This window comes from Pristiophorus japonicus, chromosome 7 (genome assembly GCF_044704955.1).
Source record: "Pristiophorus japonicus isolate sPriJap1 chromosome 7, sPriJap1.hap1, whole genome shotgun sequence".
In the NCBI taxonomy this organism is placed as follows: domain Eukaryota; kingdom Metazoa; phylum Chordata; class Chondrichthyes; family Pristiophoridae; genus Pristiophorus; species Pristiophorus japonicus.
Window position 1 is genome coordinate 130,756,251 of NC_091983.1, and position 18,800 is coordinate 130,775,050.

General features: G+C 46.3%; 1 protein-coding gene across 1 annotated transcript in view; it reads right to left on the reverse strand.

Moving 5' to 3' along the window:
• tube1 (tubulin, epsilon 1) overlaps positions 1-18,800 on the reverse strand; it is a 58,483-nt gene that overhangs the window by 4,468 nt on the left and 35,215 nt on the right. Inside the window, exons 7-10 of the mRNA XM_070885324.1 lie at positions 14,003-14,190; positions 11,405-11,577; positions 8,965-9,105; positions 1,001-1,141 (exon numbers count right to left, since the gene is read on the reverse strand). Coding sequence (XP_070741425.1) covers positions 1,001-1,141; positions 8,965-9,105; positions 11,405-11,577; positions 14,003-14,190 — 643 coding nt within the window. The remainder of the gene's footprint in view (positions 1-1,000; positions 1,142-8,964; positions 9,106-11,404; positions 11,578-14,002; positions 14,191-18,800) is intronic.

The following is an 18,800-nucleotide window of genomic DNA, read 5'->3' on the forward strand; positions in this document are numbered from 1 at the left end:
CCAGCGTTTTGCATCTGGAAGCTTTAATTTAGGGAATGTGTTATGAAAAAACAAGCTTCTTGGAGTCTCAGGAAATGTACCCATTGATTCATATAAACCAAGACGACCCAAGGCTAGATTCCCAGTCTGAATACAATTAGCCAATCTCAGACAGCAACAGGGTGCTACAGCTGGCCTCAGGAGGGGGAAATTGGTTGCACTTTTGCTCATCATTACTCTCCAGAAACCCTTGCTTGAAGTGAATATTGAGTGAGACAGGATCGTGCTCAGCATTGATGCTATTCCCCTTTGCCCATTCAGCAGCAAATGGTCTGCTGATCTTCACCATCAAGGTTCACAAGTGAATAATGGGTGGTTGTGCAAAGTACCAGAATGCTCAATCACCATAGAACCCAACGACGAGTCAAAGCTTTCAGAAGGGGAGAAAATTGGCATCAATTTAAAGAAAAAAATAGAAATAATAATCATATCGTTTTATACTTTTGCTAACTGCAATCCGAATAATAATTTTATTTTTCAAATATCACCTGTGGCTCTTTTGTGCTCTAGTAGAAAGTACAAATTTAATTAAAAATATAGTATAACACAGCTTTGAAAATAATAATATCTTTTATTTATATAGCGCCTTTAACATAGTAAAACATCCCAAGGCTCTTCAACAGCAGTGTTACAAGACAAAACATATACATTTGGCACCGAGACACAAAAGAAGGAATTAAGGCAGATGACCAAAAGCTTGGTTAAAGAAGTAGATTTTAAGGAGCGTCCTAAAGGAGGAAAGAATATGTATCCTTTCTATGAATAGAATTCCTAATCTAGTATCAAATCCTGCCCTAATTTTAATAATTGTTAGTTACTCAAAAAAATTTAGTGATTTGATAAAGATGATTTTTTTTAAGTATGAAGCTTACAAATGAAAGACAGCTATGCTAATTTAACATAGAGAAAGGAACAGCAAAAGATGTGGTTTAGCACATGCACACACACGTTTCCTTCAAACCTCTCAATGTTTCTTCTAAGATCAGAAATCTGAACATTTCCTCGGACCATCAGTGCACAGGCAAGGTACAGGTTATGCTTTGGGTCTGCATGCATCAACTGGTGATTCTTACTAAAAGCATCGGTGAACATCTGATCCAACCTGTTTAAATGAAGAAATGAGAAATGGATGGCTAGGATAGTTTTCTATATGAAGTACATGTCAAACCCAATAAATATTAATACATCTTCCTCACATTATAAGTTGTATTAAATCTGCAGCACTGGGTTATAAACAGCAGCAACATACAGCGCCACAGCATCAGTATATCAGTATTGCTAGTTCAACACAGCTATTCTGCAATGGCAAGAAAAAGTGCATTATTAACCTTAGATACAGAAATACCTTTTCAAATATTTATTAAGTTTTATCATGAATCTGTATTCCAAAAGTCTATCTCTTACTCCCAGTTCAAAGTGCTTGTATCTCTTGATGGCCACAATTTTTTTGGACCAACAGCTGGGCTCTGTGAACTAACACCCTGTCGAAAAAAACTTTGGGAGGGCTTCCAGGGATCTTTGGTTCCTTACAATACAGAGACATAATTTATCTGTTAATCCTATGAAGAGGGACCACGAAGCTCTCTCTGATGATTCAGTGGGTAAATGCATGACTGGGGTGGTACTGAATCACAGGTTTGAAACTCGTCTGTGTTGAATTAGCTGATCCAAACCAGGCAGTGCAACAGGTCCAGCAATTAGCAGCAGCAATCTTGAGCTATTTCTTGGTGACATCATCCAGAAGCACAGGATCAGGTTCCACATGAATGCTGATGACTTACAACATTACCTTTCCACCTCCTCTTTTGATTCTAAGCCTTTAGAAACATAGAAAATAGGTGCAGGAGTAGGCCATTCGGCACTTCGAGGCTGCACAACCATTCAATAAGATCATGGCTGATCATTCCCTCATTACCCCTTTCCTGCTTTCTCTCCATACCCCTTGATCCCTTTAGCTGTAAGGGCCATATTTAAATCCCTCTTGAATATATACAATGAACTGGCATCAACAACTCTCTGCGACAGAGAATTCCACAGGTTAACAACTTTCTGAGTGAAGAAGTTTCTCCTCATCTCAGTCCTAAATGGCCTACCCCTTATCCTAAGACTGTGGCCCCTAGTTCTGGACTTCCCCAACATCGGGAACATTCTACCCGCGTCTAAGCTATCTCGTCGCGTCAGAATTTTATGTTTCTATGAGATCCCCTCTCATCTTCTAAACTCCAATGTATAGAAGCCCAGTTGATCCAGTCTCTCCTCATATGTCAGTCCTGCCATCCCGGGAATCAGTCTGGTGAATCTTCACTGCACTCCCTCAATAGCAAGAACGTCCTTCCTCAGATTAGGAGACCAAAACTGAACACAATATTCCAGGCGAGGCCCTGTACAACTGCAGTAAGATTTCTCTGCTCCTATACTCAAATCCCCTCGCTATGAAGGCCAACATACCATTTGCCTTCTTCACCGCCTACTGTACCTGTATGCCAACTTTCAAAGACTGATGAACCATGACACCCAGGTCTCGTTGCACCTCCCCTTTTCCCAATCTGCCGCCATTCAGATAATATTGTCTTCGCGTTTTTGCCCCCAAAGTGGATAACCTCACATTTATCTACATTATACTGCATCTGCCATGCATTTGCCCACTCACCTAACCTGTCCAAGTCACCCTGCAGCCTCTTAGCGTCCCCCTCACAGCTCATACCACCACCCAGTTTAGTGTCATCTGCAAACTTGGAGATATTACATTCAATTCCTTCATCCAAATCATTGATGTATATTGTAAAGAGCTAGGGTCCCAGCACTGAGCCCTGCGGCACCCCACTAGTCACTGCCTGCCATTCTGAAAACGACCCGTTTATCCTGACTCTCTGCTTCCTGTCTGCTAACCAGTTCTCTATCCACGTCAGTCAGTACATTAACCCCAATACCATGTGCTTTGATTTTGCACACCAATCTCTTGTGTGGGACCTTGTCAAATGCCTTTTGAAAGTCCAAATACGCCACATCCACTGGTTCTCCCTTGTCCACTCTACTAGTTACATCTCAAAAAATTCCCTCAGATTTGTCAAGCATGATTTCCCCTTCATACATCCATGCTGACTTGGACCGATCCTGTCACTGCTTTCCAAATGCGCTGCTATTTCATCCTTAATAATTGATTCCAACATTTTCCCCATTACTGATGACAGGCTAACTGGTCTATAATTACCCACTTTCTCTCTCCATCCCTTTTTAAAAAGTGGTGTTACATTAGCTACCCTCCAGTCCAAAGGTACTGATCCAGAGTCGATAAGACTGTTGGAAAATGATCACCAATGCATCCACTATTTCTAGGGCCACTTCCTTAAGTACTCTGGGATGCAGACTATCAGGCCCCGGGGAATTTATCGGCCTTTAATCCCATCAATTTCCCTAACACAATTTCCTGCCTGATAAGGATATCCTTCAGTTCTTCCTTCTCACTAGGTCCTCGGTCCCCTAGTACTTCCGGAAAGTTATTTGTGTCTTCCTTCATGAAGGCAGAACCAAAGTATTTGTTCAATTGGTCTGCCATTTCTTTGTTCCCCATTATAAATTCACCTGAATCCGACTGCAAGGGACCTACGTTTGTCTTCGCTAATCTTTTTCTCTTCACATATTTATAGAAGCTTTTGCAGTCAGTTTTTATGTTTCCGGCAAGCTTCTTCTCGTACTCTATTTTCCCCCTCTTAATTAAACCCTTTGACCCCCTCTGCTGAATTCTAAATTTCTCCCAGTCCTCAGGTTTGTTGCTTTTTCTTGCTAATTTATATGCCTCTTACTTGGGATTTAACACTATCCTTAATTTCCCTTGTGATCCACCTTCCCCGTTTTATTTTTACTCCAGACAGGAGTAATCTCCAACTGTATGCCTGACATCAAGGCTTGAACGAATGAATCAAACTCATAGGCAAAACTGAAACTATCCTTTTTGACTCCAGTCAGCTCGTGAGGATTTCCTCCTCACTCAGTCAAACTTCTCAATTACCACCTTCTGAGTTCCTTGATCTGGAGCTTAATTTTCTTCTTCACATTAGGTCTGTCACTGAGAAGCCTTTTTCTACCTTCAAAACATTGTTCTCTCCCCCGAACGCCTCTATCTTTTCGCCACTGCTTCCAAGAATCCCATCTCAAGGCTCCATATTTCTATTCTCCTAGCTAGCCTCCCTCCTTCCATAAATTACAATTCATTCCAAATACCGGTACCTATGTCCTTACTTACACAGGGCTCCACACTTCGAACACCCTGGATCTTGCCAATTTCCACTAGTTCCCTAGACTCCTTTGAATCAATTTCAAACCTTTATTTTCAAATGCCTCCATGTCGCACCCCTCAGTGCCTGATCCTATCATGATACCAATAACATGCAGAACAATATGACTTTGCAGTTGTTATGTATGAATAAAGAGTCTGACTGGATATGGCGAGCTCAAAGTAAAGTGTGACATTAGTCTTTGATTGCAGGTTTCCAGAGTGCCTCTCCAGCCTGTGAGGCCTCCTTAAGTACAGGTGCTTCCAAGGGATTGTGGGATCCCTTGGGACTCCAGGGGATGAGCCCTCTGGTGGCTACACAAGATATATACAGGTTTATAACACCCCCCCCCGCCCCCAAAGTCAATAGTGTAACTATTTACAAGGTGAGTCGATCTGGGGTCTTTCTTTCCCTGGTTGATCATCTCGGTGCAAATGCTGGTTTTGGTGAGTCGTTTGTTGGGCCCTCGCTGGGCTGCTGTGCAGCTGGCCTTGCTGGGCTGCCTGGTGTGGGGAGTCCTGCTGGGCCGCTGCAGTTGATGGGTTCTGCTTTGTGGTCAACCACGGTGTCGGTGTGTATGTTGGGGGGGGGGTCAAAGAAGGTAGGGTCCAAAGTGGGTTGCTCTGGATAGGTCCGTGAATATGTTTGATTTGGTCCAAGAGTTTCCGGTGAAAGAGTCTATTTGCAAGTTTCACCTGAAACACCCTGCTCCTCTCTTTGGCCACAATGGTGCCAGGAAGCCACTTGGGACCTTGTCCATAGTTCAACACAATACAGGATCATTGATTTCAATTTCACGTGACACATTTGCGCTATCATGATATGTACTTTGTTGAAGCCGCCTACTCTCTACTTGTTCATATAGATGAGGGTGGACTAACGAGAGCCTTGTCTTAAGTGTCCTTTTCATGAGCAGTTCAGCAGGTGGAATCCCAGTGAGCGAGTGGGGTCGCGTGCAGTAGCTAAGCAGGACTCGGAATAGGCGAATCTGCAGTGAGCCTTCAGTTACCCTCTTCAAGCTCTGCTTGATGGTTTGTACTGCTGTCTCTACCTGACCATTGGATGTTGGTTTGAATGGGGCAGATGTAACATGTTTGATCCTATTACGGGTCATGAACTCTTTGAATTCGGCACTGGTGAAACATGGCCCGTTGTTGCTCATAAGGACATCAGGCAGGCCGTGCGTGGCAAACATGGCCCGCAGGCTTTCAGTGGTGGCAGCGGACATGCTTGCCGACATTATCTCACATTCAATCCATTTGGAGTACACATTTTACCCAAAAACGAGCCTGCATAGTCGACATGGACCCTGGACCACAGTTTGGAGGGCCAAGACCATAAACTTAGTGGTGCCTCCCTGGGTGCATTGCTTAACTGCCAGCATGTGTTACATTTGTGCATGCAGAACTCTAAGTCCGCATCGATACCGGGCCACTACACATGGGATCTGGCTATCGCTTTCATCATTACAATGCCTGGGTGAGTACTGTGGAGACCACTGATGAAAGTATTCCTGCCCTTCTTGGGGAGCAGTACCCGATTACTCCACAGAAGGTAGTCTGCTTGTATAGACATTTCACCTTTGCGCCGCTGGTATGGCTTTATCTCTTCCTGCATTTCCACTGGGACACTGGACCAGCTCCCGTGAAGCACACAATTTTTTACTAGGGACAGTAAGGGGTTCTGGCTCGTCCAGGTTCTAATCTGTCGGGCTGTGACGGGTGATTGCTCACTCTCAAATGCTTCCATTGCCATGATTAAGTCTGCGGGCTGTGCCATTTCCACCCCCATGATGGGCAATGGCAGTCTACTGAAAGCATTGGCACAGTTTTCTGTGCCTGGCCTTGGCGGATGGCATAGTTGTATGCGGACAACGTGAGCGCCCATCTCTGGATGCATTCATATTTATCCCCTTACTTTCGGAAAAAAGGGATATCAGTGGCTTATGGTCAGTTTCCAATTCAAAGTTGAGCCCAAACAGATATAGATGCATTTTCTTTACTCCATAAACACACGCTAACGCTTCTTTTTCAATCATGCTGCAGGCTTTCTCAGCCTTAGACAGACTTCTGGATGCATAAGCAACCGGTTGCAATTTCCCAGATTCATTAGCTTGTTGCAATACACACCCGCCGCCATACGACGACGCATCACATGCTAGTACCAAATGCTTACATGGATCATACAACACAAGCAATTTGTTTGAGCAAAACAATTTTCTAGCTTTTATAAAGGTATTTTCTTGGCTTTTGCCCCACACCCATTCGTCTCCTTTACGCAGTAAGGCATGCAGTGGTTCTAACAGTGTGCTGAGACCCAGTAAGAAGTTGCCAAAGTAGTTCAGGAGTCCTAGACACAACTGCAGCTCCGTCACATTCTGTGGCCTCGGTGCGTTCTCGATTGCCTCCGTCTTCGAATTGGTAGGCCCGATGCCGTCCGCCGCGATTCTTCTCCCCAGGAACTCCACTTCAGACGCCAAGAAAACGCCCTTTCAAGCGTTTTAACCTGAGCCCCACGTGGTTGAGTCGACTAAGAACCTCCTCCAGGTTTTGCAGATGCTCGACTGTGTCCCAACCTGTAACCAAGATGTCGTCCTGGAAGACCACGATGCGTGGGACCGACTTCAGTAAGGTTTCCATGTTTCTCTGGAATATCGCTGCAGCTGATCGAATCCCAAATGGTCATCTGTTGCAAATGAAGACACGTTTGTGCGTGTTGATGCAGGCGAGGCCCTTCGATGATTCCTCCAGCTCCTGCGTCATGTAGGTCAAGATGAAGTCCAGCTTCGTGAACGTCTTTCCTCCCGTCAGCGTCGCAAAAGGGTCGTCAGCCTTTGGTAGTGGGTATTGATCCTGCAGGGAGAAACGATTGATAGTTACTTTGTAATTACCACAGATTCTGATGGTGCCGTCTCCCCTGAGGACTGGAACAATCGGACTGGCCCACTCGTTGAATTCGATCGGCGAAATTATGCCCTCTCGCTGCAGTCGGTCCAGCTCGATCTCCACCCTCTCTCTCATCATGTACGGTACTGCTCTCGCCTTGTGATGGATGGGTCGCGCCCCCGGAATTAGGTGGATCAGCACTTTTGCTCCTTGGAACTTCCCGATGCCTGGTTCGAACAGCGAGGGGAACTTGTTTAAGACCTGGGCACACAAAATGTCGTCAGCGGATGAGAGCGCTCAGACGTCGTCCCAGTTCTAGCGTATCTTTCCCAGCCAGCTCCTGCCGTGCAGCCCGGTAGAGTGGTAGCTTGTGCACCGCTCCATCGTAGGAGACCTTTACAGTAGCACTGCCAATTACGGGAATCAGTTCCTTTGTGTAAGGTCTCAGTTTCGTGCGAATGGGAATCAGGACTTGGCTTGAGGCCTTGCTGCACCACAATTTATTGACAGTCTTTTTGCTCATAATGGACTGTCTCGCTTCCATGTCCAGTCCATTTAATGCGACCTTCAGCATTATCGGGGACACTTTGTGGTAAATGTGTGCACCCCATTATACCTCTGCCTCCTCGGTCTGAGGCTCTGGTTCATCGTGATCCGCCTTGGATCTGTCCTCCTCTGCAACATGGTGGCTTGCAGGATTAGCAAGGTTTGCAGCTCGCCTGCACATACATCGGAGGTGTCCCATTGTTCCACAGCCCTTGCAAACGTACCCTTTGAAGCGGCATGAATGGAAACGATGATCACCCCTGCAGCGCCAACAAGGTGTTAATGGCCTTGCATTCATCACCCTTGATGGTAGACTCAGACATCTGCGGACATGCAGCTGCAGGCATGTGGGGCCTGCCCTGTACATTGCGATTTGAAAACATCACTTTGTTCACTGTACTTGTAGCAGCACTCGTGTGCTGAGAGATTTGCTTAGTATTGTCACTGGTGGCAATGAACGCCTGGGTTAAGGTTAGAGTCTCGACAGTCACAAGTTTGCGAAGTATCACTTCATGGCCAATGCCAAGTTCGAAGAAGTCTCTGAGCATGTGCTCCAAATGTCCTTCAAATTCGCAATGTCCTGCAAGGCATCTCAGCTCGGCGACGTAGCTCGCCACTTCCTGGCCTTCAGACCTTTTGTAGGTGTCGAACGGTACCTCGCCATCAGAACGCTTTCCTTCGAGTTCAGATGCTCCCGGACCAGTGCGCACAAATCATCGTACGATTTCTCTGTGGGTTTCGCTGGAGTAAGCAGATTTTTCATGAGGCCATACATTGGTGCCCTGCAGACGGTGAGGAGAATCGGCCATTGGCAGTGTTCGCTTCTCCTTCCAGCTCGTTGGTCACGAAGTATTGGTCGAGTCGCTCCACGAAGGTTTCCCAATCATCTCCCTCCGAAAATTTCTCCAGGGTGCCCACTGTTCTCTGCATCGTTGAGTTCATCATCTGTATCTCGTCGGCAGTTGTTATGTATGAATAAAGAGTCTGAGTGGATACTGTGAGCTCAAAGTAAAGCGTCACCTTATTCTTTTATTGCAGGTCTCCAGAGTGCCTCTCCAGCCTGTGAGGCCTCCTTAAGTACATGTGCTCCCAAGGGATTGTGGGATTCCCTTGGGACTCCAGCAGATGAGCCATCTGGTGGCTGCACAAGGTATATACAGGTTTACATATATAACAGCAGTAGTATGAATTTTTCTTAAAATTGCTAGTGAAACTCCTACCTTCTCGTGGGGATGTTTACATCAGCCAGGGTGTATAAAGGAGTTAGACTAGAAACAAGGTAATGAAGCCGTGGAAATGGTACCAGGTTCATGGTGATCTCATTAAGATCCATATTGAGGGATCCTTCAAACCTGGCAGAACTGCAGTGAAAACAAGAGAAAATAAATTAATAAAAGTAAAAATCTACATTTTCAATGTGGGAAAAAAAAATCTGCTTCATCAGAAACAATCCCATCGTGTCAACCACTAGCACATAAATAAAGAATTAAACAAACTGCAATATAGTAAATCTTGATTCAATGGTTACATTTACTGTTCATGTTTACATAAAAACCAGTAGTATTTCAGTAACTCCTCGAAACTCTGAGCAGTAAATCTCACCAAAAGTGCCAGATCTGTGTTTCTGTTACAAATAAAAGCTGCTGGGAATTTTCATTTTATATAAACGGTATGGGCTCCTTAAACGTTTTTCTGTAAATGATTATATTCATAACGCTAAAAACCAATGCTAAACTACATTTCTGACATGCACTGGGGAGCAGCTTAAAGTAAAGGGAACATAGAGAGAGAAGTCTATTGATAAGCAAAGGTAGCTGAAAACATTTGGTCAGTAACATTCCTAATGGGGATGCATCAAGTTGCTGTGGTTTTTTTTATATATAAAAATTGTGGCTAATTACATTTCACATGTTTCTCCATCTTAAGAGTTTTACCATTTACAAAACTGTTCCTTTTCCTAAATGTACTTCATATTTCTCTGCAATGAGCTGTATTGCCACCCATCTGCCCACTGTGGTAAACTGCATGTTCTCTTGCATAATTCCTCGGTTTGCCATGCTGCTTAATTTGGTATCAGCAAACTTCAATATCATTCCTCCTATGTCTTTGTTCAAATCACTTATATAAATTAAAATCAAACCAGATCCTAGCATAGATTCCTGGGGGACATCACAAAGCACATTCTTCCAATCCAACAAAAATTCATTTGTCCCCATCTTTTGCTTTCTGTCCTTTAGCCATTCCTCCATTGTTGCAGCTATATCCCCTTTACGATCACGTGCCGTAATTTTGCTAACAAATATCTTGTGTGGTACTGTTACGGATATTTCTTGGGTTCAGTGGCTCTTATAAATGGTCTGAATATCTTATTGTTACGGGAACTGGCTTATACTGCCCTGTATCTACTTGTACAAAAGCAGGGCCCATGGATGTACCAATTGTATTACCTTGTGAGCTGAACCAGATATCTATGTCCTTCACACGTTTATTTTTTCAATATCTCAGAAAGCAGGCCAAATCAATACTAGGTAAGGGGATTGTTAAGCTGCTTTACTACACAGAATGATATTTATAATCAGATTTACTTAGTTCAACTGGAAAACTTATATTTGCATAACGTTCTAAAAATAACGAGCATATTACAATGCACACTTCAGTGGGCATCTTACTTAAATTACACAGAATAACTTCTCTGTGTGGTGGGACAGAACTTCTCCCTGCAATTTGCTGCTTTTTTCAACCTTGCTATAGCACTTCACTGTCTTAACTTCCTACTTTTGCAGGTCTTTGGGCCCAAAATTGGTTGACATACCGCCCACAAATGCGATTTTGGTCAACTGAATATTCATCATTGACATACCGCCGAGTGGTATGCACACCGTCCGCTGTGCAGGACCGCCTGCATACTGCCCAAAAAGTCAGAATTTCATCGCATACTGCCGACATACCACTGGAGCTGCATACCATCCTGGAAAAGGTGGATTTACACGATGTTAAGTGGGCGGGAATGGGTGGAGTGCACAGATCCACCACTTTGGAAATCGGGAACTGTCAGCTAAAGCAGCACCACTGTATTTCTGAGGTGAACAGTGATTTTATAGTGCAATTTAGAGTGGAAATGGTATTTTTGTTACGGAGATTTAAAAAGAATGGGGCCTGTACTATCTCAGCCTGTATTGATGACTATTCTTTTACTTATAAAAGCCGTAATTATTATCTTTATCTTGATTTTAAATCTCCTTACATACTCAGCCTACCTAACCTCCCTCTTCATTTCCCTTCGAAAAATGTTGATGTTTCTCACTTATCTTCTGTATTAGTGCCCTTATGTTGACCATATGCACCTTTTGTAAATCTCTATTTTGCTCCTATTTACCCATGGAACCTTCTGTTTTTGATGTACACAAACGAAAGTGTCAGACTGGAAAAGACCAAACTGATTCATCCAGCCTGTCCTATAGTCGTGATGCATAAACAGACACTCCCTACCCATATGATCTTCTGGGAGAGGTGATAACCCAGATAATAACCCAAGCCAAATAGGGGGATAAAATTCCCGACCCCTTTAGGTGATCAAAACTAGCCCAGGAGACCACACTGACCCGGACTTATATTCTTGTTGGAATATTGTAATTATTAATATATTAAATGATCACTCACCTGGTCAAATTGAGCAGCAAGTTAGCTACAATATTGTTCATAGCATCAAATGGTTTTTCCTGCAATTTGACTTCAGTCTGACCAGAGATCAGTGTACTTTGCGGTTTTATTGCAGATGCTAATTTACCAGAATTGGCCATCTGATTGATTTTGTTGACTATGTCAACTAAGGACTGGTTTTAAGAGAAAAAGATAAAGTTTAGGAAATTTGCATTTTAAAATTTAGTGCCGCATACAAAAAGTAATCACATGAATAAAGATACAGGCCCCAATATTTAAGAGGGATGTGGAAGAAGCGAGGGTCACAGGGGTCAGGAAACCTGGAAATATGGGTAACCTGGAGGTTCTGCAAATTTAACAATAGGAGCTCATTAAAAAAAACATTTCTCTGTTTCCCGGACAGGAGCTAGCCAGATAAGAGGCTTTCTTGCTGTCGGGCAGGAAAGCCTTCGCTAGTACGCCATAGCTAGGCAGCAGAGGGGAGGGCCGGGGGGGAAGAAAAAAAATAAATCAGCCGATCGTGGGAAGGGAAGGCGATTAGCTTGGGGCTGCCAAGGGAAGTACTCCTGTTCCTCCTAGCCGACAAGAAGTGTTGTAAAGACACTTGCCTGCTGGATCTGGCCTTTCTCACCTCCCTTCAGCTGCCGGATTTGCCAGGACTTGGGAAACCCGGCCCACAGCAATTAAACCTCAAAGTTTGTAAAAACAAAAATTGAGGCACGCAGTCTCATTAGCAGCTTAATGACCGACCTGCCTCTGGAGAGGAGCTTAGTTAACCATCACCCAATGTGCCTCCATTAAAACCAAAAGCCCTGGAGCTGGGCAGGGTCGGGTTTCCTAATTCGTTAGACCTGATTTTCTCATGCTATCTTCAAATGGAAGTATTTTTCCTTGCATCATTGTACATTAATGAAGTTTTTCTTTGCTTTTTTCTCTTCCACTCATTTAGTTAGTGGTTGGTTGCATTGTTCTACCTTTTTCCTTCTATAGCATTTGTAATATGAGCTCAGTCTTGTGTATCAGTTTTGTAATAACTACAAGAGATATGGATTTAATTTGTGTACTATTTTGCTCTCAGAAACTGTAGCAATACTGTCAATTTGCCAGTATTTACATCCTGAAACATAAATAAAGGCAAAATCTGACAATAACACAATAATTTCTATGATAATGATAAAGAGAACATATTTTGCAATAGTGCTCACACAGCATCATTCACAGACCAGGCTGTTACTGGATACAGTTAAAGATTTTCAAATACAATGCTCAATGATCAAAATCAAGAATAAAGTGTTGTGAATAAAATAAGATGAATCCAAGTAACCATATATTCCTCAAATGAGAGTAAATATAATTAACGAGTAATTACAAATGACATCCTCTATGACTGTGACCTCGGTATACTATCCCTCCTCATCCTATATGACCTTGCCGCAGTCTTTGACACGGTGAACTATGGCATTTTTCTCCAATGCCTCTATTCTGTTGTCCACCTGACTGGAACTACCCACTTGGTGCCACACTTACCTATCCATTTGTAGCCAGAGAATCTCCTGCAATGGCTTCTCTTCCCACCCCGTTACCTCTGGAGTCACCCAAGATCCATCCTTTTCCCCCTCTAATTTCTTATCTACATGCTGCCCCTCGGCGACACCATTTGAAGTCAGGTTCCACATATATGTTGATGATAACCAGCTCTACCTCATTACCACCTCTCTTGACCCCTCCATTGCACTTACCCATCAGCCTGCTTGTCCGACATCCAGTTCTGGAGTTCCTCCAATTAAACATTGGGAAGACCAAAGCTATTGTCTTCGGCTCCCACCCCAAATGCTGTTCTCCTTCGCCACCGGTTCCATCTCTCAACCTGGCCAGTGCCTCAGGCTGAACCATTGTTCGTAACCTCATCATCCTACATGACCCCAAGCTGAGCTCGTGACCTCATAATCATCATCACCACAACGGGTGCCTTCTTCCACCTCGATAACACTGCATCAATCCATCTAATGCTAAAATCCTCATGCATTCTTTTGTTATTGTCATACTCAACCATTCCAATGCTCTCCTGGCCGGGCCCCATATTTCACCCTCCATACACTTGCGCCCATCCAAAACTCTGCTGCTTGTATCTCACTGATCACCCCGTGCTCGCTTAATTACATCGGCTCATTCACCAACGTCCTAATTTAAAGTTCTCATTCCTGTATTCAAGGCCTCGCCCCACCCCATCTCTGTAATCTTCTCCAACCCGACAACCTTCCAAGAACTCTGCATTCCTCCAATTCTGGCTTCATACATCCCCCAGTCCCTTCACCCCAGGATTGGTGTCCATGCCTTCAGCTATCTAAGCCCTCAGCTTTGAAATTCTCTCGCTAAACCTGTTGCTTCCCTCCTCCTTTAAGACGCTCCTTAAAACTTACATCCTATTAGTCACCTGTCCTAATATCCCCTCTTTGGCTTGGCATCAATTTTTGCCGAATTACACTCCTGTGAAGCACACTGGCATGTTTTCCTCCCTTAACGGTGCTATATAAATGCAAGTTGTTTGTAATTATATTTAGTGTTGAGATATGTATCCTGAAAAATTCTTGTGCATACCTGGTTTTCAATAGGTAAAACACAATCTGCATGCTCAGTCAGCTCTTTCATGGCAAGAACACTGTTATAAGGCGAGGTGACAACATCATCCTCAGCAGAAGGGTAGACAGAAGTAACAAATCTGTAAACTTCTGGGAATTCGTCTTCTAAAAGGCTCAGCACAAAGGTACCCAAACCAGAACCAGTCCCTAAAAGCAATTTATGTTAAAACTTCTATATCTTAATTTAGATTAGAAAACATGCTTATGTTACCAATATAAACACAGAAAATGCTGGAAATAATCAGCAGGTCAGGCAGCACCTGTTGCTCAAAACAAATGATCCAAGATTCAACTGAGGTAAATGGATGGATAACTTTGACTTATGTTTGCAAACAGGTTGGGAGGTAGCAGACAGAGAGTAGGGATAAAAGGAATATTTTCTGGTTGGTGGAATCGTCAAGTGGTGTTCCCCAGGGATCTGTACTGAGGCGTCAGCTTTTTACCATACAGATCAATGACTTCCACGAAGGAATAGAGTGTTGTATATCCAAGTTTTCAGATGACACTAAGAAGGAATGTAAGTTGTATTGATGGAAGCAGGAAGTTACAAAGGGAAATAAACATAATCAGTGGCTGGAATTTTCAGGGGTGGTAGTGGGAGCGATCAGTGGCGGGTCAGGTGGGAAAGTTGTTATTTTTGACAGTAGGTCGAGAACCTGCAGTCATCTCGCTCCCATGCACCTTTCCCCCAGGCGCGTCTGTCATTGCGGAGCCGACCCGATCTGCAGCGGTGAGCGATCCTATTGAAATCATTATCAGGTAGTTTACATCCAGTTAAGGGTCTTTTCCCCCCTACATTTTAAATTTCCCTGCATAGCCACAGGATTCACACAGCTCGGGAACCACGTTTGTCAATTTGAGGCGTGAGATCCGTGACCATTGCTTCAGCTGACTACTTGACAGCATCAAATGTACAGTAAAAGCTCCCACCTGACAGATGATCACTTTCCTCAGGCAGAAGCTGTTGCTCAGTCCATTTCCAGCACAGACTCTGCAGGCTGTAAGTCTTTCCAGCTAAGTCTCCATCCAGTCTCGCCTCATTGGAAGAATTGTCCCACCATTGACAGAATGCTTCTGTCATCTGTACTTCACCTGCCATCTATTCCATCATCATGGGTGCCGTTCATACTGTCTCACCTTGGTCCTCGGAATCAGACCACGATGAGCCCTACACCAACAGCACCAACCTTCTCCACAATCACTTGATGCTGCACAGGACAGAGGACATCAGCACCCGACCATATTGCTGTCTGGGAGACCAGGGATGGCCTCATCATGGCCGGATTTAGTTAACTTTATGCTGTACACCCATATGGTTGCCAAATGATGTGCCAGATTGGCACCACCCCACACCAACACCATAAAGCATCTCTACAATGATCAAGCCATTTCTTTCACCCTCATCACTGTTATATCTCACTATTCACTGTAACTCACTAAGCCACTTCCAAAGATGCACACAAATCTGTCCAAGATCGGAAAATGTTGAAAAGAAAGATTTTTATGTTTGACGCCACATTAGCAGAAACTTTATATAAACAATGGATAAAACACCAAGTGGATATCCTTGTGTGTTGTTAGTTGGCATGATTTCACGAGGATCAGGGTGTGTGTGAGGGGTGGCTAGTGAGATGGAGATATGATAATGTAGACAAAGAGAGAGGGATGAGTGGAGGTGCAAGGTATGTTGGTGTGAGTAAGGATGTGCAGGAGTAGGGTAGGAAAGGCAGAGTGATGGGGATGTGATGAGAGGCACAGCAGGATGAAGCTGAGTGTGGCTTTATACTAATGGTTCCTGATCTAATGAGATAATTGAAATGTTTGTGGCACTGCACCCAGGTCATTCTGAACACATCCGTGCTTGTGACCTCCTCTGCAATCTGCACCCAGGCTGTTTTAGTCTCCTGAAGAGGTATCTTCCTCCTATCGGAGGGGAAGAGTACCTCCCTGCATGCTCTGACTCCCTCCATAAACATACGGAGGGCGTCATTGGAGAAGCTGGGTGCAGCCCTCTGCCTCTGTGCAGTGATTGTCAGTGTTTGCAGCACTCCAATGCTGTAGTGCACTGACAGCATAATGTTAGATGAAACTTCAAATCGAATGTGGTCATGGTCCCTTTAAAGATCCCGGACATCACCAGACCTGCTCCAGCTAATTGGGCCGGATATCGCACTGGGTAGACTTAATAGGATCCATTAAGGCAAGTTAATTTTCTAGAGCGGGTCGTGATCTGCCACAGACACCGCCTGCACTGAACCCGCCAAGGTCGGCGAAATTCCAGACAGTGGGCAAAACTAAGGCAGATGCAATTCAACGGCCCCAAGTTTCCACATGATTTGCTCCTGATTTTTTAGGAGCAACTGGTGTAGAACGGAGTATCTTAGAAATCGGAATTCTCGTCATTTCGTTTGCTCCAGTTCTAGTCAGTTAGAACAGTTTCACTTTGGAACAGAATTTTTTTTTCAAAAGGGGGCGTGTCCGGCCACTTACGCCTGTTTTCAAAGTTTCGTGAGTGAAAACTTACTCCAAACTAACTTAGAATGGAGTAAGTGAAGATTTTTGTACGCTCGAAAAAACCTTGTCTACACTTTAGAAAATCAGGCGTAGGTTACAAATCAGGCGTAGGGAATGGTGAGGGGGGGGGTTTAAAGGGAAGTTTACAAACATTAAACACTTCAGTTTTACAAATAAAGAGCCATCATCAATAATAAATGATAAATACATCAATAAATCAACCAATAAATCAATCAAAAAAAATTAATAAGAAATAATTTTTTTTTTTAAATCAATAAATAAAACATTTTCTACTTACCGACTGCAGCACCTGGAGCCCTCCAACAGCGTGCTGGGATGCCCCCCCCCCCCCCAGTGTGTCTCTGTCAGTGTCTCTATCTCTCTGTCTGTCTGTGTGTGTCTCTCATTCTCTGTCAGTGTCTGTGTTTCTGACAGCGAGGGGAGGGGGAGGAGGTGGGTAGAGGGAGAGAAGGGGGGAGCAGGGGGAGGGATGGGGGAGAAGGAGGAGGGGGCGAGAAGGGGGGAGGAGGGGGAGGGGGGGAGAAGGGGGGGGAAGGAGACGGGTGGGGGGGAAGGAGATGGGGGAGATGGGGGGAAGGAGATTGGGGGGGGAAGGAGATTGGGGGGGTAAGGAGATTGGGGGGGTAAGGAGATTGGGGGGGTAAGGAGATTGGGGGGGTAAGGAGATTGGGGGGGTAAGGAGATCGGGGGGGTAAGGAGATTGGGGGGGTAAGGAGATTGGGGGGGGGGAAAGGAGATGGGGGGGGGAAAGGAGATTGGGGGGGGGAAAGGAGATTGGGGGGGGGAAAGGAGATTGGGGGGGGGAAAGGAGATTGGGGGGGGGAAAGGAGATTGGGGGGGGGAAAGGAGATTGGGGGGGGGGAAAGGAGATTGGGGGGGGGGGAAAGGAGATTGGGGGGGGGAAAAGGAGATTGGGGGGGGGAAAAGGAGATTGGGGGGGGGAAAGGAGATTGGGGGGGGGGAAAGGAGATTGGGGGGGGGAAGGAGATTGGGGGGGGAAGGAGATTGGGGGGGGGAAGGAGATTGGGGGGGGAAGGAGATTGGGGGGGGAAGGAGATTGGGGGGGGAAGGAGATTGGGGGGGGGGAAGGAGATTGGGGGGGGGGAAGGAGATTGGGGGGGGGGAAGGAGATTGGGGGGGGGGGGAAGGAGATTGGGGGGGGGGGAAGGAGATTGGGGGGGGGAAGGAGATTGGGGGGGGGGAGGAGATTGGGGGGGGGAAGGAGATTGGGGGGGGAAGGAAATTGGGGGGGAAGGAGATTGGGGGGGGGAAGGAGATTGGGGGAGGGATGGAGATGTGGGGGGGGGGAAGGAGATTGGGGGGGGAGGAGTTGGGGGGGGAAGGAGATTGGGGGGGGGGAAGGAGATTGGGGGAGGAAGGGAGATTGGTGGGGAGGAGCTAGGTGGTGGGGCAGGAGGCTTATTGTTGGTTCCTCTTGCAGGGTGGGCAGGAGCCGGTGGCTGCTGGCAGTCCCGGGCCCGAGACTTCGGGCAGGGCCCGTCCCCAGCACCAGATTTACAGGTAGGTGGCGTTGGGTCGGGTCGGGGGGGTGGTGGGAGGGAGGTCGGTTCGGTTTGGGTCGGGGGGAGGGAGGGAGAGGGAGGTCAGGTCGGGGGGAGGGAGGTCAGGTCGGATCCAGTCCAGAGGCGAGGGGGAGGGGGGGCAGAGCGGGAGTCGGGTCGGGGTCGGTGTCGGGTCCAGTCCGGAGGCGGGGGCGGGGGGGGGGGGGGGGGAGCGGGAGTCAGGCCGGGTCCGGGGGCGGGGGGGAAGCGGGAGTCAGGTCGGTGTCGGGTCCGGTCCGGGGGCGCGGGGTGGAGGGGGGAGCGGGAGTCGGGTCGGGTCCGGGGGGAAGCAGGAGTCAGGTTGGTGCCGGGTCCGGTCCGGGGCGGGGGGAAAGCGGGAGTCAGGTCGATGTCGAGTCCGGTCCGGAGGCGGGAAGCGGGAAGCAGGAGTCGAGTCGGGTCGGGAGGAAGCAGGAGCTGGCCGTGGGAGGAGCCTTATTCACGCAGCCCCAGTGAGGCCATTCGGCCAGGGCTAGGGGCTGCGTGCTTCGGCCCCTCCCACACAGTTTTGGGCGCCAGGAGCTACTGAACATGGCCACTGTAGCGCGCATGTGCAGAGGTCCCGGCACTGTTTTCAGCGCAGGGACCTGGCTCCGCCCCCTACAGCTCCTGCTGCGCTGCGCCGAGGGCCAGAGGACCAGCAGGGAGGTGGAGAATCTG